At 42.6% G+C, this 23,699-nt stretch overlaps 7 protein-coding genes across 7 annotated transcripts; 2 read left to right on the top strand and 5 right to left on the bottom strand.

Annotated features, from left to right (window-relative positions):
* Window positions 1-939: 939 nt before the first annotated feature.
* Window positions 940-1,344, bottom strand: BCR41DRAFT_354790 (hypothetical protein). The gene has a single exon (XM_022024393.1). It carries the CDS (start codon window positions 1,169-1,171, stop codon window positions 1,010-1,012), a length of 162 nt encoding a protein of 53 aa, XP_021880866.1. The 5' UTR covers window positions 1,172-1,344; the 3' UTR covers window positions 940-1,009.
* A 1,515-nt stretch (window positions 1,345-2,859) lies between these two features.
* BCR41DRAFT_306831 (SNF2 family N-terminal domain-domain-containing protein) lies at window positions 2,860-7,367 on the bottom strand (the record flags this gene model as incomplete). Its single annotated transcript, XM_022020842.1, has 6 exons — window positions 2,860-4,239; window positions 4,356-4,647; window positions 4,838-5,482; window positions 5,667-5,929; window positions 6,055-6,606; window positions 6,702-7,367. The coding sequence occupies 6 exons, from the start codon at window positions 7,365-7,367 to the stop codon at window positions 2,860-2,862; spliced, it is 3,798 nt and encodes a 1,265-aa protein (XP_021880865.1).
* A 1,193-nt stretch (window positions 7,368-8,560) lies between these two features.
* On the bottom strand, window positions 8,561-10,062 carry BCR41DRAFT_354788 (hypothetical protein). Its single transcript, XM_022024392.1, has 3 exons — window positions 9,149-10,062; window positions 8,940-9,122; window positions 8,561-8,856 (listed from the first exon to the last, which is right to left on the bottom strand). Exons 1-3 carry the CDS (start codon window positions 10,034-10,036, stop codon window positions 8,587-8,589), a joined length of 1,341 nt encoding a protein of 446 aa, XP_021880864.1. The 5' UTR covers window positions 10,037-10,062; the 3' UTR covers window positions 8,561-8,586.
* Window positions 10,063-12,573: 2,511 nt separating this feature from the next.
* BCR41DRAFT_354785 (hypothetical protein) lies at window positions 12,574-14,873 on the bottom strand. Its single transcript, XM_022024391.1, has one exon. The coding sequence runs from the start codon at window positions 14,464-14,466 to the stop codon at window positions 12,613-12,615; it is 1,854 nt and encodes a 617-aa protein (XP_021880863.1). The 5' UTR covers window positions 14,467-14,873; the 3' UTR covers window positions 12,574-12,612.
* Window positions 14,874-15,283: 410 nt separating this feature from the next.
* BCR41DRAFT_337280 (hypothetical protein) lies at window positions 15,284-18,880 on the bottom strand. The gene is made up of 8 exons (XM_022022066.1): window positions 18,777-18,880; window positions 18,478-18,653; window positions 18,254-18,297; window positions 17,980-18,124; window positions 16,549-17,840; window positions 16,035-16,461; window positions 15,654-15,884; window positions 15,284-15,549 (listed from the first exon to the last, which is right to left on the bottom strand). Exons 2-8 carry the CDS (start codon window positions 18,553-18,555, stop codon window positions 15,337-15,339), a joined length of 2,430 nt encoding a protein of 809 aa, XP_021880862.1. The 5' UTR covers window positions 18,556-18,653; window positions 18,777-18,880; the 3' UTR covers window positions 15,284-15,336.
* A 1,334-nt stretch (window positions 18,881-20,214) lies between these two features.
* Window positions 20,215-22,243, top strand: BCR41DRAFT_422618 (hypothetical protein). The gene is made up of 2 exons (XM_022030174.1): window positions 20,215-20,299; window positions 20,400-22,243. The coding sequence occupies exons 1-2, from the start codon at window positions 20,248-20,250 to the stop codon at window positions 22,211-22,213; spliced, it is 1,866 nt and encodes a 621-aa protein (XP_021880861.1). The 5' UTR covers window positions 20,215-20,247; the 3' UTR covers window positions 22,214-22,243.
* Window positions 22,244-22,363: 120 nt separating this feature from the next.
* On the top strand, window positions 22,364-23,615 carry BCR41DRAFT_396864 (coatomer epsilon subunit-domain-containing protein; the record flags this gene model as incomplete). The annotated part of the gene is made up of 4 exons (XM_022028846.1): window positions 22,364-22,409; window positions 22,537-22,939; window positions 23,042-23,428; window positions 23,516-23,615. 4 exons carry the CDS (start codon window positions 22,364-22,366, stop codon window positions 23,613-23,615), a joined length of 936 nt encoding a protein of 311 aa, XP_021880860.1.
* Window positions 23,616-23,699: the final 84 nt, after the last annotated feature.

Below are 23,699 nucleotides of genomic sequence, written 5' to 3'. Positions count from 1 at the left end.
GCTTTTTTTTTTTTTTTTTTTTTTTTTTTATTTTTTTTTTATTTTTTTTTATGTCATCACTTTTATTTCTTTTGTCATGCAAGAATGCAACAGAGAGAGAAAGAGACAGAGAGAGAGAGAGAGCGAGAGAGAGAGCGAGAGAAAAAAAGTGATCATGGGCCATGCACGCGTCTATTGTTGGTTTGTTGCATGAAATCAGAGCCTCCAGCCCTTCAACTTTTTATTTTTTTTTGACTGCCGAGAAAGAGAGCCGCGTTCTTTCTTTAGCATCCAAGGCTCAACTTCCTTCCTTCTTTCCTTCCTTCCTTCCTTCCTTCCTCCTTACTTTATTTTAGTTGATTCCTACCCTTTCTATATACTTTATCACTCTGCCGAACTCTCTCCAAGCTATGAGCCCTCATTCCCCTTCTCCCCTATCCTCCCTGTACTGTACACATATCCATTTGCCAAAAAAAAAAAAAAAAAAAATCCCAATCTAACGCATGTCCTCGCCATTAGTTTGCTCTACATTTTCTTGATGACAAAACATCGACGAATGTGAATAATTGAAGCTCTAAGCTCTTTTTTTCTCTTCAATCACTCACTCACGTACTTTCTCACTTGTCTCATTCCTTCTATTTTTTTTTTTTTTTTTTTTTTTTTTTTTTGGGTTCGAGAACAGAGTTTGATGCTTTTGTTGTTGTTGCTGCTGCTCACAAAACAACCCTGCTTCTTTTTTTTTTTTTTTTTTTTTATTTTTTTTATTTTTCCACAACTCAATCTTCCGAGTGAGCGTGTACTTCTGAGGAATTTTTTTTTTTTTTTCTTGACCCAATATGGATAAGAGATGGTTGTGTTGTCATAACAGAACGAAGTTTATTGAGCCAAAGCTAAATATACACATTGGAAAAAAGAAGGGACAACGCGACTCTTTTTTTTTTTTTTTTTTTTTTTTTTACGAATGATTTCTCCAATCCCACTTTCTGGTTCTTCATTACTCTTTTCTGTTTGTTGTCAATTAAGCCTAAATTTATTGATATAAATAATGTTGTTCTATACTTGATATACATACAATACCTAGTATATATATATATATATATATACATGTCATCTCTTCAACCCAACCTCCTCTAGAACCTATTGAACCTATTGTGCCCAAGATAAAAAATAGAATAAGGTATATTTCTACCATTGAAGTATCACTTATTAAACTGCGACATGATTCACAAACATTGTCAAAGTAGCGCTCCTTTTCTTCCTAGTTTCTTTTCCCCTTTCCTCTCTCTCTTTAGTTCCATTTTCCTTAAAAGAAAAAGACAGAGGGTAGCAATAAGAACCAAGGAACTCCGATAGCTTATTCCTCACAAAGAGATAAAAAAAAAAAAAAAAAAAAAAAAAAAAGAAAAAAAAAAGAAAAAGAAGCAAACCCAGCAGCATAGATCATTATCATTATGCATCATCTCTTTCCTTTACCGAAACCATGGCCAGTAAGAAACAAGTTGGTGCAAAACAATAAGCTGTAGGAAACCTTATTCACGCACCCTATTTTTTTTCTTTGCAGAAAAAGAATGATGAATTATCCTCTTAATATATAGAATACAATGTATTTATAATCTGTATATTTATATATTTTATATGTATTATAGGTTTTTACTTTAGTAAATATTTTATATATTATATATATATATATAATATATATATATATCATATATACAGACAGTTATTATATATATATATATATAACATAATTGCATTTCTTTCTATTTCATATTCCGTAGTCTTGTTTTCCTTTGCGATAATTATCGTTGACCTTAGCCTTTTCCCTTTTTGAACATCGACTTTATTCTACGTTTAGAGGGTTTGGCTGTCTAGATGTTTCACATAATTTTTTTTTTTTTTTTTTTTTTTAAATAGCCTCGAATGTATTGGCAGCCAATTAAATTGCTCCTTTCAAGTTCGTCACAGGTAAAATTTAAAACAGCCATCATCGAACTTTTATTATTGTTGGATGTGTCCACCTGCTGGCAAAATATCAATCGTGGGTATCCTTCTCGTTTGCATTCTTCTTTAGCTACGCCTCAGCTGAGAGAAGAGCCAGGCACCAACTCTTTGCTTTCTTCTAAAGGTCTCTCTTGCTCTCCACATATTTTATAGTCATAGTCATAGTCATAGTCATAGCCAGTTATAATCAGAACCAAAAAAAAATACTAGAAATGTTTTATTGAATGTACCACTATTGTGCATTTCTTAAAATAAAAACGCGTTCCATGTAAAAAATATAAAAGAAAAATAAGAACTATTTTTGTATTCAATCCTCATCCTCCTCGTCCTCTACATCTTCCTCATCACTGTCTCCAATCCTCTTCTTAAAATTAGACGCCCCATTCCTGCTGTTATTGCTGATGTGAGCCTGAGGCCCCGAGTTCCGGCTCATAGGGCCAGCATCACTCTCATCACTGTCGTCTGTTCCTAGAGAATCTACAGCCATGTCGTCGTCATCGTCATCATCATCGTCTTCCTCAGCCTCTTCTTCATCATCATCATCATCATGCTCGTCCTTCTTCTGCCGTTTATGAACACTCTTCTGCTGGGACGTCGGTCGTGATCCCACACTAGAACTGCGACTATGTTGACGAGCATGGCCGTTGGACTTGCCTTGAGCTTTGACAAGACCCTGTCGGCGATCTTGCGATGCAGTCTCATCCTCATCTGATACAGGTGCAGGACGCTTCAGTGTATTCACATCCTTGCTCGATTCGCTCCTTGGAATATTGCCTTCTGGACACAACTCGTTAAACTTTTCATCAAAAGCCTCCTAAAATAACAATAATATTGGTGGTGATAATGGTTATAAAAAAAGAAATTTCCATCTACCAAGAATTAAAAAAAAAAAAAAAAAAAAAAAAAAAAAAAGTAGCACAGCCATTTTGTTACCTCTAGACGCTCCGAGTCTACATACACCCAACTGCCTTCCTGGTTAAAAGTACGTGCATTCTGGAACATTAAATGGACATCCTCTTTAAACTGAGCAGGAGACTTGTAGTGCGTTGATCTCATCCGCTTCTTGATGATATCCATGGCAATCGGACGAGTAATGATTTGATAATACTCAGGATATTCCTTCTTGCTCGGCAAATGAAGGAATAGTTCGCAGCGGCGTCGGAGTCCTTCCTCTTCCACCACAGTACATTCTTCAAGCGCTTTATAGCATTGCTCCATAATCTTTGTTAGAGCCTTACGCTCGTTCTCACCAAGTGTATCCTGACTAGCGGAAGCTCCATCGGGTTTCCTACCCCTCTTACCCTTAGCAGTTGGCTTTGTGATCTCATTAGACGTAGAGGACTTGGTACCGCGGCCACGACCCTTCTTGGAGGTTGCAGGTTCCACTTCCTCCTCATCCTCATCGCGTAAGGTCTTCTTTCCTCTACCACGACCCTTCTTGGGTTCTGCATCAAGATCCTCACCAGCCGCAAGAGCGTTCTCTTTCTGGAGTCTCTTTTCTTCTCTTTTCCTGCGTCGCTCCAACTTTTGTGCAATGACTTCGTTCACATCCTTGTCCTCGTCCTCAAGCGCCTCGAGCCATTGCTCCTCTGTCAATCCATCGTCATATCGAGTCTCCGCTCTCACTCTTTGACCACGTCCGAGATCCTCCTCAACCTGCACACTCTGGTGTGGATCCTCATCGTGGAGATAAATCTCTGGTAACTCTGATTCTTGAATTAAACGCTCAAGCCGGATACCGTCCCGCTCAAATGCTTCGTCTTCAATCCGCTTGCGTTCAGCATCGAGCTTTCTGAAAATAGTCATCTCCTCATCTGTTCGAGCTACAATTTCGTTAAGTTCTTCATCATTCATCTCCTCTTCCTCTACATCGTTCTCCTCCTTGTTATTGTCGCTCTCCAACAGTGAACGTAAGAATCTCTCTTGCTCTTCAGCTGTACTCTTATTATCGAATTTTCCAGCCTGAATGACTTTACCATCAATCTCGAGTTTATATTGAGCTCGAGCCAAAATATGCTCCTCCACAGACTTTTCTGTCACCAATCGGAAGATACGCACCTCTTTCGTTTGACCAATACGATGCGCACGATCCTGTGCCTGCAAGTCTTGGTGAGGATTCCAATCAGAATCGAAAATAATGACAGTGTCTGCCGTCTGCAAATTCAGACCAAGACCTCCTGCCCTTGTACTTAGCAGGAAGACAAAATATGGCGAGTCCGGAGCGTTGAATTGCTTGAGAAGAGCGGATCGGTCATCCGACTAGCATTACAAAAAGTAACAAAACACACAACTATTGTCAACATTCTATCCATGACGTCTGTATTTACCAACATCTGCTGAAGCTAAGCAATCCATTGATGGGAAAATCAAATTACCTTTGTGGAACCATCTAAACGCATGTACTGGTAGTTACGGAAATGCAAGAAATCCTCCATGATATTCATGATGGCTGTCATCTGGAAGAAAATCAAAACTCTGTGCCCCGTTTTGTACAGCTTTGGGAGCATTCGATCCAAAAGTTCGAACTTTCCTGCAACCCTGTACAGCTGATCGTTGTTCACCTTGGCTGGATTGATAACACGTTCGACCTCCTCAAACACATACGGATGGTTACAAATCTTCCTTAATTGCATGATAGTGTTATTCAGGCCCTTAATTCCAGTACGCCTAAACAATCAGGATATATAAGTATTAGTTTGTATGTGATTCGTTTTGATAATAAGTAGTTATCAAAACAGGATTGGTATTGAGTGCAGATTTTTGTTATATTTGCTTTAAACCTTGCAGCATGCCATTGCCAAATCCAGCAAACTCAACATCCAAAACCTAAAGTTTACGTAATAGAGTTTACTCTTACCCCTTTTCTCCTGCCTGAGTGAAAAGCATACCATGCTTCTTCATCTGGTTATACAGCTTGAGCTGAAGAGACGACATCTTGCACCGAATGACGCGCTCTACCTTGTCTGGTAATTCCGCTTCTACGTCCTTCTTGAGACGACGGAGCAAGAAAGGTCGTAAGACCTTGTGAAGACGTTTAATGATCAAAAGAGCCTCTTCTTCGTTCAATTCGATTTTATCTTGACCACCCGTATTTGCGAAGGGCGTGTTGAACCACTCGTCAAAAGATTGGGCAGAATTGAAGACACGGGGCAAAACCATGTTGAGGAGGGCCCATAACTCAGGAAGGTTGTTCTGTAAGGGTGTACCCGTCAAGATGAGTCTGTAGCGAGAAGAGTAATGTTGAGTCAAGGTCACAAACAGTTTAGAGTTGGCGTTCTTTAGACGATGACCTTCATCAATGATAAGGTAAACCCATTTAATCTTGCTGAGAATTGGCCTATCCTTAATAACATATTCGTAAGTCGTCAATAGCACTTGGAAATTACGATGTCGGATCTCTGTTTGTTGAATGTGTTTGCGTTGTGAGGGGACACCTTTATAAACGACTTTGGTCACCTGAGGAGCCCATTTCTCAAATTCCAGAGTCCAATTAGTCAATGTACTTTTTTTTTTTTTTTTTTTTTTAAAAAAAAAAAAAAAAAAAAAAAAAAAAAAAATAGAGAGAGAAAGAGACAGAAAGAGAGAAAGAGAGAGAAATCAATATTAGGTCAGGCCATACAGACTTCCATAACAGCATGTCTCAAATATATGCATCCAAATAAATAATCCCACGACATCTCACTTACGAGAGAGGAACGAGAATCAAAAATGGACCATTTTGTTGTTTAGCTTCGATTAAGAATGTAACCAAAGAGATAGTCTGAATGGTTTTACCCAGTCCCATCTCATCTGCCAGAATGCCGTTCAAACGGTTGTTATAAAGTGATGCCATCCACTGCAAACCCTTCATCTGGTATTCTTTTAGTGTTCCTCCAGTCAAAATCGATGGTTGCTTAACAATCCTTTCTTGGATCTTATGGGCGATATTGTAATAGTCATTACGCCTGCTCTCGTCCTAAATGAATGTACGGACATTGATAGATGGTCAGCCTAATTTAACCGGTATATAATACTGTAAAAAGGGAAGGGAATCGTTTTTAGACGTCTTAAAATAAACATGGGACTTACTGGTACTTCACCGTAATCAAAGTTCGATTCGTCATCCATAAGCTCGACGCCACCACGAGTGGTTGCATCTGTATGAATAGAGTCGTTCTGCTGAGCTGTCACAGCTTCAGCGAGTGAAGCGAGATAAGAATCGGTCTGCTGCAACAAATGTGTGATACGAGTATCCTTGGCCTGGTCAATAAGCTTCATGTATGCCTCCTCATCATCGTTCTTCAAAGCCTTTAGACGCTCCTTAGAGATACGTTCAATACGTTTGGCTTCCTCCTTCTCCACATGAGCGTGGAATTGAAGAACGAGACGTCCCAACTTGTTCTGTTTCATCTGTTGTGTCCTATGCCATTGAATCATATCACGTCCGTGATTTACAATATTTTGAAGGTAGTCTAGATGCTTCTGCTTCTCGCGTCCCTCGCGATCCTGTCTCTGTTGCCTCTCAAGTTTCTCGGTCATTCGGGCCTCACGTAAGGATTGTTTCTTCATTCTACGATAAGCGGCTCGATCAGTAGATGTTGCGAGCATAGTTGCCTTTGACATTCCCTTAATAATTTCCGCACGAAGCTAGTATTGCAGATAGTGATGCATATATATATATCGATCAGTCAATCAATTTCCCCAAAATGTAAAAGATAATGACAGGATAACAAAGCATATACCTTCTTTTGCCTCTCCAGAAGCCTTAGCGCCTTGAGCTCAATCAAGGCCCTAAGCTTGGGTCCAGATGGTGGCGCCTTGTTTTCTTGGCCCAGAAGACCTCCAGAGGGGTCAAGAGCCTCACTGGCGATATTGCTAGGAAGACCATCTAGCTCTTCAATACGATATTTAACACGGTTCTTCAGACGATTATCGCGCTCCTGAGCCAATGCGTATGGATCAATACCAACTGGCGAGATACTAGGGATCAACAAGCGCTGCTGACGCGACGCATGTACTGCCGAGGGTAAAGTCTTCTGAAGGTATGAAAAAGGTGATGTATATGCGTTATAGTCTGATGCGGTTGGAGTTTGTTCTGACAAATGATGACGAGCGACATCAACAACTCTTCCAGCCACCGAAGCCGTAGGTTCCTTGGCGCTCAAGACCTGTTCAACTGATTTGGGAGTGAAGATGGCCTCCTGCAAATTTGGGGGGACAGCCATATTAGCAGAGATGAGCTTGAAGGCAATGATCTGATGGCGTAAATCTACCAATTGGTCCTGAGAGAATGGCGAGCCCTGAGTAGGAGGTAGGACAGAAGCGCCTACTTGTTGTTGTTGTTGTAGTTGGTGAAGCTGTTGTTGTTGAGCTTGCTGAAGCTGCTGGAACTGCTGCTGTTGTTGCATTTGAAGGAGCTGCTGCTGTTGTTGATATGGCGTAAGACCCTGGGCAGCCTGGGCACGCTGCTGGTTTTGAGCCTGGGCAGCCTGATAAGCACGCAGCAAGGACATCAGCTGGGCATATTGCTGGTTGGTCTGTTCTGTTGCGCCAGCGGCTTTCATATTCCTTACAGCCTATACGTTGACATATCGTACAAAAGGGTATTGTATATTGTAAGTATAAAACTACAAGAATGAGACACTGTTGGCAATCATCGTAACGAAAGGCACTTTGTTGTTTCTTTATGAACAACACACACTTACATTCAACACGCTAGTGATGTGTTCCTGTGACAGATTGGCAACCATCTCAGGGGTGATAGCAGGTTGTGGCTGTGGCTGTGTTGGGTTCATTTTGCTAAACAAGTCTATGTGTTTCCGTGCAAATGTATCTGTGATAGGAAATTAAAGACGTCTCTGATACTCTGAGCAGGCGTCCCCAAATGACGCGCGCTGCAGAGAGCTATAAAACGAGCGTAAAACGTGTAAATCTGTGCTTGTGGTCCCACAGTGTCAGGAATGCCTTGATTTAAGTGATTTGTATATTGCGTAACTCAAAACAAGTGGTAATGACAGGGAGGAGAGGTGTGTGATCGTTCAAAGGATGAAATAAATGTAAGATCAATGTTTGTGTGCTCCAATCTCAGTCGCGAATTCTGTAAATGAGCCGTGGTGCTGCAACAAAAAAAGATGAGAAATATATTTTCTCGCAATGAACTGATGAGATGTGTAAGTTTCTCTTTGAAAATCAGTATATGATCACGTGGACTAAGCGTAAACAAGGTATAGGATTTAATGTTTATTGATGGAAATAGACCTTTTTCCTAAACCAAGTTCAAATGGGTCTTGTATGAGTAGTTTGTATCCCTTGGATGCTGTTCATCAAGCAGGGAAACTAAATGAATATGGCTAAAGCTTTTTGATCAATTTATTGACAGTAAATTTGCCCTGTGGCAAACTTAACTTATCAGACACAGATGGCTGATTGTAGCGTCTGTAACATCGTTCGAGAGCCCTTACGTCTCCAATTACGTAATTCGGCGAAGTCAAAGTTATCTGTTGATCTGTACGGTTTTTAAAGTTAGTCCAGAAATTCAGGGGCAAAAGATTAGAGAGGATACAGGAGACGAAAATAAACAGAACTTACAAATTTTTTGTGGGTGTGCCGGCACCCAAATACTTGTGTCTAGCATCGTGCGCGCTTTGCAGCCGGAGCAGGCGACTCTTCCGTGAGCCTGTACTTTGCAGGTCTCTCTTGCCTCTCAATTTGAGCAAGACCGATTTTTGCGATGTTTTCCGCCCCTACTGCGTCACGGTCGAAGAATACCTTACATGTCCTCCAATATTTAGAACGAGGGTACAGCATCTCTAAAAAGCTATCGCAGAGGGGTCGGGGACAGCGGGCGCTGGTGTAAAATTCGTGCGCTCCTACAGCGAAGTGTCCTCGTGCTTTGATCTAAGCGTTTCAAATGGCAGTCGTTTATTAGCAAGGGTTTTATGGCTTTCCAGCTTTGCTTACTTTTTTAAAAAAAGCCATACCTGTGTGACAAGATGTCTCGTTATAGCAGTGTGCTTGCTGGGAACTCCTTTACTACTTTCAAAGGACCCTAGGCCGACGACAAGTACTCCTTTATCCCCAAGCATCTTCAACACTCGCTGTACCGCGTAGTCGAACGTAGCTCGTTGAGCCTTTCGTAGGTCCCATTTTTTTTCAGGTGCCATCTGGACTCGTAGAACTCTTGAAGCACATCCAAATTCGTTGATCCTGTCTGTGTCTGAGACTCCTCGTTCATCCATTGAAAGTACTCATTATACGTATCCCTTCCAAACACAGGGATGGCGCTCTCAACCTCAATCATTCCTTTTTCACGCTTCCTTTTGTTCAACAGGTGATTGAAGCGGAGGACGGGGAGGTACAAGAACCTGCTTCTCACCTTTACCGTTTGCCGCAAGTTAGGGTTGTGAGGATCCAGGGAGGAAAACGTAAGGGCGTTAACAATACCAGGATCACATCCGACGATAGTTGTGGTGTTTGCGGATGGGCATCGCCCTGGTTTGTTGAATGTGAGCTCAACGTTTTCAAGCAGTTTGGAGCTCCTCTTCCAGTTTATGTCTGCGTAGTCTTCATCTGTCAGGTCTTCACCGGCCGCCTTTGAACACGTCGTGTTGAGAAATCCCTGAGAAAGCTCCAGTTCTTGGCTGGGGTCTTCTTCATCTACGTCAGACTGCTGCTGTCTCTTCGTCTGGGTTGTGTCATAGGCAAGTAGATTCAGAACTAGACCGTTGGTAGAAATCGTTCCTTTGAGTTTGAACCGAGTTAGATCTTTGTCCTGTGACTGCAGGGATACTTTGTCTTGATATCCACGAACCATGCGATCACCTCCAATGTCACAAAAGAGAGCCTGTATCAAAACCCCTTTTGTTCCCTGTACACACTCATACATTGCAGTCTTGGAAGCATTATTGAGAGGCAGAATACGCTCCAACAGCTGCTTGGTATCTTCGTTCGCCCAGAGGATGTCAACTAGGGCGTGTTCAGACAGATACACATACCCGGGTGACCAGGGGGACGTAGGAAAGTCTGAGTATTTTTTCACTTTTTTGTTCTCCCGCAGAAAAAACTCAATGTCGCTCATATCTTCATTTGTTTTCTCGACATCAAACTAGAAAAAAAAAAAAAAAGAAAAAAAAAAGGTGTGAATAAAGAGCATTTGATTGCAGAATATGCATGAAAATACCCTTACACAAGCTATACCATTGCGTTCCTGTAGTGCTGCCTTAATGATGTCTGTACTTGGCCCATTAGTAAGTCTGACGCTCTTGGAAATGAGATCTTTTTGGGATCAAAGCCTTGGACGTCCCCCAATGTGATGTCTATATCCTTTATTGGGGAAAGTTCAGTGGTGGCCTTGAAATGTTCATAAGCGAGGTGATGATGGGGCGTTTCTACCGCCTTTCCTTGTTTTTTTGCCCTCGCGTAAGCTGAATTGGGGCCACCTTGACCACTCAAAAGAAGGGTGGCGAGACGGAAGGAATAATCATTGCTATCCAAGACCTCGTCCAGTGCCTTTTTCCTCGACTTTGCTGCCCCTGGTAACCACATGATCCTCTCAATGTCCAAGGCAATCGCCCAGTATGCATAGCGGCGTAGTCGGTTGAGGACAACAACTGCCCCTCGGATCTGGCTTGCAATACTATCCCTTTCATCTGCGTCCAGTCCGCCTTTCCTTGCCATGGAGGCCTTAAGGGACCCAATTGTTAAGGCCTTGATAAGGTGCTTACTGCTGTAGCTGTGATCAACCTTCGTAGCATCCTTCAAGTCCCTAATTGGTGCACCTTCTTTTTTAGCCCTGTGGGGCTTCTTGCCTTTGTGCTTCCGCTTTTGTTTTTTCTGTTGCTTCTTTTTTGCCTTTTTCCGACGTGGTGGATGCTTAAGGCCCGGCCTATCGTGCTGATGGCAGTTACTGATATCAACTGTGCGCCCATTCAATATGCTCGCCTTGTCAGAAAAGATGGGCCGGAACTGGTTCCTATGTGACCCTTTCGCTATATAGAATGATGGTGTGTCTCTACATTATCCAAGAAGGGGACTAACGATTAGTATTGGGGACGTATGGTTTCAAGGCCAAAACTATAGCTTGAGCTTCCTTACGTTCTGCGACGCTGCGCTCGCCTTTGCTGAGTCATTCTATGACGAAGATCCTTTCCATTGAGTAGACGCTGCTTGAAGTTATCGAACTCATTGTTCAATGGTAGCGCTTGGGCCGACGTTTGATGGTCGGAAGTAAAAATGCGGAGAGCTACTCTGAAACGGCCTTCTTCAGAGGCTGCGTTCCTTCCCAACACCTTACTAGCTTCCCTTAGGTAGTCCCGAAGCATTTTATTGTAGTTCTCGTTCCACGCAACGTTTCGAATTAATCGAAGATTATTAACCGGGCCTAACGTCTCGAGGTTCCTTGAGTAGTCATTGCCTGCGATGGCACAGAATAACACCAGATGCGCGTGTGATGGCAGTCTTAGTGCTTGGATAACGTTGTCTACATCGTAAACCCCAAACTTCCGTCTACGGCGCGGAAGGGGTCCCACTAGGAAGCAGACTCATTCGTACGCAAAAAAATCAGAGTCTTGGGACATCACGATCCTATCATTCTCCTCATTATGGCACCCTATGCATGGGTCCGCTTCATATGCACACAGACAGACATCGAAGACAGAGTTAAGGCCTGTTGCCAGCTGATCCTTGTCCTGGATTGTGGAGTGGCCGCCAAAATAAAGTTTGTTTGGAAGCACCAATGGAAAACGCTTGTGTTTTGAACAAAAAAAGACGCCACGATGTAAAATGTGTTTATACATGTACAGAAACCAAAGAGATGCTTCAGCTGCTTATTCGTGCACACAGTGATTGACGAACAAAAAAGGAAACAAGATTTGCGAAACAATAAAAAAAAAGCCCGCGATGAAAGAAGGCATGTGCAGACAACAAATAAACACAGCAACTGTTTGCTCGCATACATTTTTTTTTCACCGTTGTGTCTGTATCTCTTCTAAGCTTTCTGTCTGGCTGTTTAACACAAGGAACCCTCAGAAAGAGAAATACCTCGCATGATTGGTGCCAGGTCTGAAAACAACAATAATGCAATGCTGTACGTGGAAGATAGGGTCTAGAAACTATACCATTGTTATGCGGACTCACCGAAATCAACTCGTGATCACAACTGCTACTCATGCCCTCTTGCCAAGGACTTGAACAGGCATATCAACCCCTTCTTCCTTGCTCTCATAACCGCTCACATCCTTTCGATGCATTCTTTCGCCGTTTATGTCCACTACATCTGAACCACACACAGTTCACCACTCACTCCAACAGAGATATTTGTATCACCTTGGGTATGATATGTTGCTGTGGCTCCCTCTGGTTTCAACAGGCCCAACAAACTCTACTAGCAGTGTTTACCAACCCAGATACATCAAGGGAACGCAAGAAGACGAGCAAGTAAATGATGTGACAAATCAAGTCTTGCCGAGCAAGCTCTAAGGTGCGGTAGAATGAATCAACTCAGTTTTCGGTCATTTATTTCGACATCGAAATAAAATTTCAAGACAATGCCCATGAATTGCTGGATTTTAAGCCCATTTATAATGGCAAATTTGCCAGGTTGACGGTTTAAGGGATAGTCTAAACTCTTTTATTAAAATCTATTCCATGTGGGGTCTAAACACCGCCTCCGCACAATAAAGCCAAAGCATGAATGGCATCCATTTGATCAGAAGCAAGGTTCTCGCTATTGGGTATTAGGATCTCAGGCTCTACTTGAGATTCAGGATTTGATACCGTTCTTGAGGAAGACACAGTGGGTGAGGCGTCATCTGTGGAAACGAGGGCTGTGGTTGGTTTCTGGGTAGATCCTTGATCCTCATGACGACCTATCTGTGATGTATTCTGTAAATCGCGATTTGTCTGGAAGTTGCCTATGTGCGAAGATGCTGTAGCTGGTATCACTGTGGTCAAAGTATTCTGGTGCTGATCAGGTTGTTGCGATTGGAGTGCAAGGACAGCAGAATTGATAGCATTCTGTAATGGTGCCATATATCTCCTGGCGGAATCTTCTTCATACGATGCCGACTGAGACAATGCACCTCTAATATGATTGCCTATTTCTTCGATTGGTAAAAGTCCAGTAGTAGTAGCTGCAAGAGGAGGGGAGTTTTTTGGAGTTGGTTGATGATAGGAAGAAAATCGTCTTCCCGTTGTGTTGTATGCCGTCGCTCGATGATCAAGGGGTAGAAGATTGCCTCCAGATGCCGTGGTGGACAGAGATGATCCAGGAGACGCTATAATAGCCACATTTACTTTGCCGTTTGTTGCTGTTTGACCATCCGAATTAGCAGGGACGGTAGACCCGATCTTGTATTGATTTTTAGGGACAGTATCTGTCGCAATTGAATAACGTCGGAAGGAGAAGTTGAGTAGCCGTTTTGAGCCAATGGCCTTCCAATCCTCATCCTCTGTCACAGAAGGACTATCGGTGGCATCATCTCCGACTTTTGAAGGTGGATTAGTTGCAGAGCCACTTCCTGGCGTTCCTGTGCCTTCGTTAACCACTATGATAGGCTGTGCTGTTTGCGTTACCATTTGCCACCTTCCTCGGCCCATTGCCTTGAATAAAGGGTTTGATTCCAATGCGGCTGTCAAATCTTTCTGCCATGTATTATCCGGAGCGTCCCGATAAATTGGATAATTGTCATGGACCCACGCAAAAATTTCACGGATGGTTTTTTGCTTAGGTGAAGCCTCAAACATGTGGACTAGCAAATTATACCATGCCTTCATGGACATGCTGCACTCATCCTGAAGGGCCGCAGGTGGTGATCGTGTCCTGGGACGACTTCCATGTTCACCAGAAGCCTTGCGCTTCAACTTGCGAGATTGAGTTCCAGAGTGTTCTTGCTTAAAACGCTGGATCTCTTCGATTGATAAAGTTGGTGAATCCTCATCCATCAGGTCCAAGTGCTTGTCGACATATCGTATCCTAGTACTGGGTCCATCTTCGTGAGCCTCATGCCGGTTAGGATGGTCAGTATACAGACTTCGGTAATTGTAATGAGATTCTGTATCGCCTTCGCCATGATCTTGATCTGGAATTTCTTGTTCTTCATCCTCGAACTCCTCCTCGTCTTCTTCACCAGAAATATTGCTCTCTCTGCGGTTTTCCTGTGACTTGAGGCTTTCTAAATGGACAAGGGCTCGCCGCGGAATGAATGTCCATGTACTTCTGCCGTTCTGTCGAAAGCATTCATATGAAGACAAGGTCGTCTTGACACTAGTTTGCATTGTGTGAGTATCGTGACGGTAATAAGGATAGGCCTGCATGATCCAGGCATAAAGTTCTGACTCTCGGTAGGTAAGAGTCTGTTCAAAGTTGCTTTTGAAGGCATTAACAAGAATAAGGAACCAAGACTCATTTGGTTTGGAATGTTGGGTTCGCGACAGCTTCCGCCGAGAGACTGAAGGCGACACAGGCCCGGAAGAGGTTTTAGTAGAAGGGCTCAATGGTGGTGTGGACATTGAGTAACCCGTGTTATTGCAGCAAAGTGTGTAGTGATGTTGGAAAACTCAAGAGAAGAAAAAAAAGTGAGAAGAAAAAAGAGTGAGAAGACAGAAGCAATATAAGTAATAGGAAACAAATGAACAGAAGGAAATGCAAATGAATGAATACTCAGGAATGTTTAAATGAAGGAGTGAAGAGAATTTTAGAAGGGAGCTAGATGTCAAGACATTCGGTTCACGAACAAAGTGAATACTAAAACTAAAGAGTGGAGAAGGCGAAAAGTGGGAAGAGTGGGGAGTGTAATAAGAATGAGGGGATGAGATTGGCGATAACGATGGTAACAAGAAAGAAAGAGAGGGATAGAATTTGTGAGCATAAAAGAAGGCAATGCAAGTTGAGAAAATCAAAGGCTGTTTGAAAAAGCGACATTTGCAAGGAAGGAAGGTGTGAATTTTGTTTACCAAAGCCACACTGCTTATCTGTCTGTCAAGTGGAGGGAGGTGGCGGATTACAACATCCAAGTCTCATGCTTTTGATCCAAGATCGTGATACGCTATTGCGCGCGAGAGTGATTCTATGTGTGTGTGCTCAAGGATCAATTACTACTCACCTGGCTGGTGTGTGGATCCAAACGACGACTTTGACTACAAGATACTATTATAATGAGAACAGCTGAGAGAGAAAACCTCACCAGGTCCAGTACGTCAATAACCTAATCTATTTAGACTATACACTAAGATTTGAACAAATGCATCCCTGCCCTGTTGGATGGTTACAGTTCAACATAGAGCTTTCCATGGTCCAATAACACAGGTAAAGCAAATAAATAGGCAAGACATCTCTTGCGTCTCCAGAGGTCTTTATGTGAACTAATTTTTTACTCTAACTCAACTCCTAGACTCTCCAACGATACATAGGTCCTCATCTGAGAGCTCTACCTCTGCGATGAGCGTTGAAACAAACGTTCTCTCTGCCTGTAAACGACCCATCTGAATAGGGATGTCATCACTAGAAAATTGCAAAAGCGTTGGTGCAAAAACCATAGCTAGATTTGAAAGGCTCATCTTGGTAGCTTCTCGAATCTTTGGTTGATTGAATGTCTTTTTTTCGATAGGGATAGGTGACAACTCAATCAAGTTAGAGAAGACACATGTAAAGTAATAAGAGGCATTAACAGGGATGGCAAAACACGATTAATATTTACCTTTAAGAACGCCACGAGATAGATGAGTGTCTCCTTATGCCAAAGTGGAAGATCATCGATCAGCTTGGCAATCGCATCTTTATCTTGTGCTGCATCGATGAATCGTTGATACATATCATAAGGGATGATGGGTTCTGGTAGGTCACGGATCCAGAGTCGCAGCAATGAACAGGGTACATGTGGATCTGCAATTCCTGATAGATCATAGTTTCCGAGCTCTATCCGTGCTTTCTGTTTTGCAAGAAAAATAAACACACACAGACAAAAAAAAAAAAAAAAAAAAACACGCTAAATCACTGTGTACGACGAAATATAATCGCAGACATACAGGGCACGGACCAATGGGTTTCGTGCGTGACAAAAATCTGTAAATAGACATACCAGTTCGGCAACGGCGCCTAAATCGCCAGAGATACGAAATATGCCTTCTGTCTTCAGGCCATCCAAATTTAATACACTTTCTTTCAGAAACACCATCAGTCGAGGGACGCGCCATGCCGCCCATTCACCTCCTGCTGCCATTTGGCGGCCCATAAGACGCTCTAATGTCGCCTCAAACACGCTTGGCTTGAATGCAGCCTCTTGGGCTCGTGCAATTTCGACTACAGTAAGTTGCTTTGCCCGTGAGCCCCGTTTACTGATCCGGCGAAGTAGATCAAGACAGTGTCGAGCCATTACCGGGATGGGATGCAGAGATACAGTTGCATGCTGGTTGAGGAATGAAGCCAGGTAGGTATGTAAATCCTTGGATGGAGCGAATGTTATAAGGATTATTGTGAACAAATGCCAGCCCTTGATGCTTCCCTCTCTAGAATTAAACAGTATGGAAAACACTTATGAGTACTAATTCCTGTAGTAGTTATAGCGTCAACATGTGAGATAGAATTTAACTAACCTGCTTGGATTCTGTGTCAGTTGCTTGCATAGTTGAACATAAATTTCGTCACGAAGCTCACCGTGATCTTGACCCTTCTTGATTAGCTCTAGTACTAACTTGATGTCCTCTTCAGATTGGATTGACAAGTCAACGCACGTCTCGCCTAACTCTACGCCTGTGGGCCCTGCATATCCGTTCCCTTTTCGCTCGCCCATCAATTTTTGGATGATTTTGAAGCATCTAAGAGCATCCTTCTGAACTCCACGCTTATTGAGTACCATTAACGGCTGGCTAAGTGGACTTTTCTGATGAAGTAACATCTTCTCCATAGGCACTTTTCGCCGGAATAGACCCTTTTTATGTGTTGAGAAATATTTTTCCGCAAAGCCTGCTATACGAAATTGAGAAATGGATGACTGAAGCTCTGCAGGGAGTGCAGGGTGCGTACCAAGAGGGAAGGTACCGCCTCCAGTCGGTTGTGAATAAGCTTGTACAACATGACTACCCTCTTTTGACGCTGATTCAGAGGAAGTCGGCGGAGGACTACCTGACATTTTACGGAGGGCCTCTTGCTGTTGCTCAATGATCATAGGTGACATCTTCCTTGCTGCCTCATCGTTTGCCACTGGTGCTCCGATACCAATTTTTCTGGCACGCTCTGCAATCTGAAGGCTTTTGCGTGCTGGTTGAAATAGTGTGTCATTGGATATCCCCAAAACACTCAATTTCTTGGATTCAGTAGATGTTAGAGGGTGAGATGTTGAAAGTGGAGGTGCATTGCTCGAAACAGACTGCGGACGAGGCGGAATGGGTATTGGCTGCCCATATGATGACGTTGAATTCCTGTATAAAGTCATGGATGCTGCTTTTTGGAACGATGACATTATTGAATTGGTGGAAATGCTTTGAGACAGCTGTTGTGCTTGTGAGCTATAGGGTCTTGATTTTTTTCGACTAGCACTTTTGATAATAGGTCCCGTCGTCGATGATAATGATAGCATTGGCTTCAATTCTAACGTCTGTGTGTTTTGAAAAAGCGTTGGCGAACTGCCGCTTCTTGCGCTCTGGGATGATGCAATGATCGAGAAGTTTTTCGGTTTGTCAGCGGTTACGCCCAAGGAATTGGCTGCTATACAAGTTTGAGATTCAGAATCCATGATATTTGGAAATGCATTTATGGTTGGGGTCCCTACAACTGATGATACTCGGTGTCCTTCGACACCATTGATAGCATTAGTTGCTTCTTCCGGTGGTCCTTGTCCACCTCCGCCTGTGATATGAAGGGAAAGCTGCTGTCCGATGATAGATTTCTACAGTAATAAGATAAATCCATCAACACAAAAGTCATAAGTCGTGGCTTCGGCTGGGCAGCTGTTTTCTGTTATTATCATATGGGGTAATTAAAAAAGGGGTGGTAGATCCAACACAAGCGTGTATAAAGCTGCTTGCCTGAATTGCAGTCAACGAGATGACATTAATGCTATCATGCGGACGTTCCCATTCTGTTTGGCCTGTCTTTGTATTGTAGTAATAAGGTAGATTATGAATATCATCAAAGAGCTCCCACCATTCGCCTGCGGGGTCCTGTCGCTGGCTAGAAGTATATAAATAAAATAAGTTAAAAAAAAGAAAAAGGCACATGAGCGCCGGCTTACTTGGTTTTTCATAGCTTGGAATATCTTCCTAGGGGTCTTTGAGGAACGATGGAGGATATCTTACTTACATTACAGCACCTTCTGGAAGAGACCAGTCGCACTCCCCGCTTGTCTTTGACACATGTAAATGGGTATTAGGATTTATAGTACGAGCGTCACCAGAGAGTAGGAATCAGTTTAGAAATATTAGTTGGTCAGTCAATGATGACTTGTTATTCCAAGTGACCGGACAAGTTACATAACACAATGTTGCATCGCATTCATCATTATTCGATTCAACTTGATCATTTACCAGATTTGCATAGAATGTATTGCGAGACTCGGGGTCAGTAATCTCGACCCAAACAGAATTTGATATAGCCAATGTCATATCCCTTGGATTTTATTAAGCAGTTGTGTGCGAGTATTGCCTTTGAAAAATAGAAAATATAATGGTTGTAAGACAGTTCTAGGTCAAAATATCAAGTACTAAGAATAAGATCAACAGTAAAATCGAATGAGGGGTTGGAGGGTCGACCAGAAGATAAGTTTGGCTGGATAGTTTTTTAATATCGTAGAAGGAAAGAGCTGGTTCTGCACAAAGTCGCTTACTTCTTTTTCTTTCAGATACCAACAAGATGAAAGCAATAAAGATGATGGAAAGGCAATGAAAAAGGAAAAGGTGAAGACATCGAAGACGAACACTTGGTTGTAGTAATAGAAAGAAGCGAGTAAAAAAAAAAAAAAAAAAAAGGAGAACGAGTTGATGACTTGGGAGAGCATTGAGCAACAAATTCGGAAATAGTTAAAAAGGAGTGACCAAGAGCTTTTTTGATCAGATGGGTCTGCGCCCAAAAGAGAGGTTAGCAATGATGCAGGGGGGAGGAAAGCTTTTCGTAGTATCCGTTTCGTTGAAATACACGGAGCCACTCTCCTGCTTCTGCCTGCATGAATTTGCGCACATGGTTATGGGAGTTGATGCAACTTCTCAAAAAACCGAGGATAGAGTCGCCTTCCAGATAAATAATTCAGTTCTCAATGATCCGTCGAAAGTATCAATACTAGGACTGGTAATACAATCAACTTACAACCTTTCAAGGGGTTTTTTTTTCGCGCCCTATGAGCCTGTTAAAGATTTGAACTTAGCCGTCTCTACTGATCTGAGCCAAACATACCTGGACTATGTTTCTGGTACAGGGATGTCGCAATCGAAATATGTCTAGTGGGTGTAATAGCAGTGAGACTAGTTTGTATCCTGAAGAGATGAGTTACTGTTATTGCGTGGAAACTTAGTGCTAATGTAATGCTCATGGTAACCAACTGTCAGATATTCCAATGGCTGTGTCCAAAGAATAATAAAGCTCTGGCATATGCGAGGTATAAACACAAGATTATCAGCAGTTTACATATGTTCTCTCGGTCTTCGCAAAAACCGAATATGGCCTCGATACCATAGCCATGTATCGCTTATTGCTTTGCGCATGTCCTCTGTCATTTCAAGATAACATTCTAACGTCTGACACGTTTGTCTTTTCCATGAGTTCTTCATTCAAACTTTTCCTACGCGAAGGATCAAATTCTCCTATGGCGGAGGAACTGGTGGTGGTGGTTGTCTGCGTACTATCTTTGAATATTGCTAATCAACAATATCGTCGGGTCTGCAGGGCTTTGGGCTTTTCGCTAGCAAGCAATACACCGTAGATTCGCCATACCTATCCAGAGGCATATGGCTAAACGCAGATCTTCCTTGACCGAGCTGTGCTGTCCTTGAATAGACGACTGATTAACATGGAGCAAAAGTCATAAAGTAAGAAATTACAGTAATAATAAAATATAATAGTTGTTGTTATACAGTTGAATACATAAAACATTGGTAATGAATAAAGACTTGTGTCAAGTGGCAGAGCTGCTGGAACTACAAACTATGCTTGTATATATTTTGTGTCTTGCAACACGTGTGCAGATCACACAGCCCGACTCCGACTTTGCCATGTGGAGATAACAGCCACCCAATAAATGCAAACCACAGTAAACAAAACCTGCAATCTTAGCCAACTACAATAATTGTAACTTTTAAAAAGCAATGAAAGGGATCTCAACGCATTGCATGATTTACAGGATCTCATTACAACAAGGTAAACCACTGGATGGAAGTATTAACTTCTAAAATTCGATATCATTACAATCTTTGGTTTTGATATTTACTTTCTGTTTTATTAACATCCTTACTTTCAGGAGTACACCAATGTCTTCAACGCCAGGCTCCTGCTTTCTCCACATTGAGTCCAACATACATGGGCGCAGGAAAGCAGGAAACTGAGGGAAGTTCACTCAAGGCTATGAAAGCACAAAATCAAGAGAACAACGATACGTTGGAGAACCAGCGAGATATATCCTCACCAACCAATAATAGCACACCTTTGCCGATTACTACTGAAGATCTAGTCAAGAAGTTCAAATTAAAGCCATCTGCTGAGGTGGGAATCCGCGCGAGAAAGCTGGAGAGGGAAAGGAAACAAGCAGAGGAAGAGGCTGCGAGGAAATCAAGAGAAGCTGAAATACGCACAGGTACTGAAAGGATCAATCGACTGTTCGAGAAGCTTCAGATGGGTGAAGATTTCAGGATGACAACACCGGCAAGGACGACACCGTTGACTACGGAAGCAGATCCTGGCGCAACTGAAATAACTAAGGCTTCAATTTCTAAGTCTTGGAAATTTTTATTTGATGAGGATGACTTGGGTGAAAGGAAAGCCAAGGAAGGCGATAGTAATGGAGATAGAGAGGAGGTTTTGGATAAGATCCCAGGAGCCTCAACCTTATTCCCTGCACTTTCAGAATATCGATCGCCATCAAGTGCAGCTTCATCAGCGAAGCCATCGTCAGCCTTAACCTTTGACAGCCGCCATACGCTCTCCGATCGCTGGAAGGATCCAAAGATGAAAAGCTCAGAAAGGGACGCCTTCAAGGCGTTATTCTCATCGCTCTTTGAACAAAAGAAGCCACAGAAACCAGAAATTAGCGTTGGAGGAAAGGTACAGTCACTCTTCTCCAACTTCAATCGTACAGGTCATGAAGGGATTGCAGATAGTCAACAAGGTAGTGAATCAACATCTTCAGCGGTCCCTAGCGACAGCACAGCAGGCCATCCTCCAACGGCGCCAGATTCAACTGTATCGAATACAAAAGCAAAGAATGACCCAATGTTAGTGCTTCAGCGTCAATTTGAAAATCTTTCGAAGAGAGTGGAGCCGATTTACTTGGACGTAAAGCCAAGCACATCCAGTTTTCAGGTTATGCAAAACACCGTTGGTCCCCATGACTGGCTGAGTCGAGATCAGACTTCAGCTCAAGAAAACACCATCTTCAATGCCATTCGTGAAGAGAACAAAGTTGCAATTAGGATGAAAAAGGAGCTGGACGATAAAAGTGGGGATATTATCAAAGTTCAGGAATTCGTGGACGAGCTTATCTTGCCATTTTTAGAGTCTTCATCAGAAAAATCATCAGAGGTTGTAAGGCCCTCGAGCGTTAGCTTGGATAGTCTTCTCTCACGAGCTATTTTAACGGCCTCTTCCACACGCTTGGCAGATAGCGAAGGCCAGAGATCATTGCATCCATTCTTAGGCAGCGCTCTTGTAGAACATACCCGTAGACAAGGCCTTCCTGTATTTATTCGCACAGTCCGCACAGAATCATACAAAGCTCTTCTTAAGTCCCGCTGGGATGCGTGGAATGATGGAGCAGGATGTCTTGAGATTTTGAAGCAGATGCAACGTAGTGGAGCTTTAGTTGACGGTGACACGCTCAGTCTTGTTCGGAGTATCCGAAAGGAGCTTAAAACTCGTTCTTTGAATTCTTCGTCCCCAGGCCAGATCACATCCAAGGAACAGCTACGTCAATATGGTTGGGGAGACGAGGAGCAACTCGAACCAGTCTTGGAGATGTTGAATGTTATCAAAGCGGCCTTTGAGGATGGTGATAATGATCATACCATTAAGCATTGGGCGAGGAGAGCTGGCCCAAGAGCTTCCAATCTCATATCATGAAGATACCGTTTCGAATGTAATAAAAGCCACCTTATATTTCTGAAACGTGTCAACGCATGAAAGTGGGACAGAGACTGACATCTGTTCCATCTTTGCTCTCTACTTCCACATCACTTCATTCCTTCAGATTCACGCATCACTTTGTACATCATGGACGAAAATACACTCTTTGCCATTCGCAATCTTTTCTACTCTGGTATGCTTTGTAGGATCATTAAGAACACAACCATGCGCTCATCCTACGCGTTACTTTTTTTTTTTTTTTTCTAGTCCAGTTATTCCATCCTAATACACCATTTGCGAACTCTTTTTCTTCATTCTAGGAAACTATAACCAGGTTATTGCCGACACCACCTCATCAAGGACGCGTGCTTCAGCTAATCAAGTCACCATTCATCAACTGGACCTTTTCCTCTATCGTTCACTTATCGCCATCAAAGATTATAACCGTGTTGCTCAGGAGATCACTGAGTCTCATGCATTGGGTCTTCAGGCTTTGAAAGCTCAAGCTGTATATTTAGACGCTGTGCAGTCTGCAGATGCTACGGGGCGTGATGCTGCACTGTCACACCTCAGAGAACTTCTCCTTATCCACTCACCAGAGGATTCACAGCCAGAAGTTACGGCATTGGAAGTTAAAGTAGTGGTAGGTCAGGTCTTGGGTGCCGAGGGTCTGGTTGAGGAAGCATTGACTGTTCTCTTGCCGCATAACAACCATCTAGAGAGGTATGTGATGTTCAACATCAAGTTTATATAATATATAAATATGATAAAAAAATAAAAAAAAAAGTAAAGAGAAAAAAAAAACTAATGCCTTATTATTTTTAGCGTGGCAGTCGTTGTTCAGATTTATCTCCAGATGAATCGTCTGGATCTAGCTAAAAAGGAAGTTGAGGCTTGCAAGTCCTGGGCTGAGGATGCTATGTTGGCTCAGTTGATGGAGGCATGGGTCGGGCTTCGTGTTGGAGGAGGAGAGCGTTACCAGAATGCATATTATATCTATGAAGAAATCGCTACTTCAAGCACATCGCCAACAGTCAAGTCATTGGTTGGTGAAGCGGTCTGTAACATTCAAATGGGTCAATATCCAGAGGCTGAAGGGATCTTACAGGAGGCATTGGCTAAGGAACCCACCAACACAGATGCAATTGTGAACCAAATCGTCCTCTCAACCCTGCTGAACAAGCCCATTGAGGAAATTAACAGCCTTGTCCAGTAAGTTCCACAAAATTTAATTTCAATGTGTACTATACAGTTCAATGGCTAGATAAGCTTATTTTTTATTTTTATGCTTTGAAATAGACAATTACAGAGCGTAGCACCTAATCACAGCTACCTACAAGATCTAGACCTAAAGTCAAGTCTGTTCGACCGTGCTGCCCAACGCTTTGCTGTCGCTTGAAGTGTAGTCTAGATTCGATTATATTCGTACAATAGAATGGCATTGAAGACAGTTCATAATGATTTATTACACAAATATTTACAA

Source organism: Lobosporangium transversale, assembly GCF_002105155.1.
Source record: "Lobosporangium transversale strain NRRL 3116 chromosome Unknown BCR41scaffold_21, whole genome shotgun sequence".
Lineage (NCBI taxonomy): Eukaryota > Fungi > Mortierellomycota > Mortierellomycetes > Mortierellales > Mortierellaceae > Lobosporangium > Lobosporangium transversale.
Note: the sequence above shows the minus strand (reverse complement) of the source record. Positions and strands in the feature narration are given on the sequence as shown.

What these genes read in the sequence shown, in the direction of transcription:
- BCR41DRAFT_354790 (XM_022024393.1), bottom strand. Translation starts at nt 1,171, where the DNA reads ATGGTAGAAATATACCTTATTCTATTTTTTATCTTGGGCACAATAGGT.
- BCR41DRAFT_354788 (XM_022024392.1), bottom strand. Translation starts at nt 10,036, where the DNA reads ATGAGCGACATTGAGTTTTTTCTGCGGGAGAACAAAAAAGTGAAAAAA. An exon ending in CAGGATCAACGAATTTGGAT is followed by an intron (nt 9,123 to 9,148) that starts GTGCTTCAAGAG and finishes CTACGAGTCCAG; the next exon opens with ATGGCACCTGAAAAAAAATG. An exon ending in CGAGACATCTTGTCACACAG is followed by an intron (nt 8,857 to 8,939) that starts GTATGGCTTTTT and finishes TGAAACGCTTAG; the next exon opens with ATCAAAGCACGAGGACACTT.
- BCR41DRAFT_354785 (XM_022024391.1), bottom strand. Translation starts at nt 14,466, where the DNA reads ATGTCCACACCACCATTGAGCCCTTCTACTAAAACCTCTTCCGGGCCT.
- BCR41DRAFT_337280 (XM_022022066.1), bottom strand. Translation starts at nt 18,555, where the DNA reads ATGACATTGGCTATATCAAATTCTGTTTGGGTCGAGATTACTGACCCC. An exon ending in ATACATTCTATGCAAATCTG is followed by an intron (nt 18,298 to 18,477) that starts GTAAATGATCAA and finishes CATGTGTCAAAG; the next exon opens with ACAAGCGGGGAGTGCGACTG. An exon ending in TCTCGTTGACTGCAATTCAG is followed by an intron (nt 17,841 to 17,979) that starts GCAAGCAGCTTT and finishes TTATTACTGTAG; the next exon opens with AAATCTATCATCGGACAGCA.
- BCR41DRAFT_422618 (XM_022030174.1), top strand. Translation starts at nt 20,248, where the DNA reads ATGAAAGGGATCTCAACGCATTGCATGATTTACAGGATCTCATTACAA. An exon ending in CAGGATCTCATTACAACAAG is followed by an intron (nt 20,300 to 20,399) that starts GTAAACCACTGG and finishes CCTTACTTTCAG; the next exon opens with GAGTACACCAATGTCTTCAA.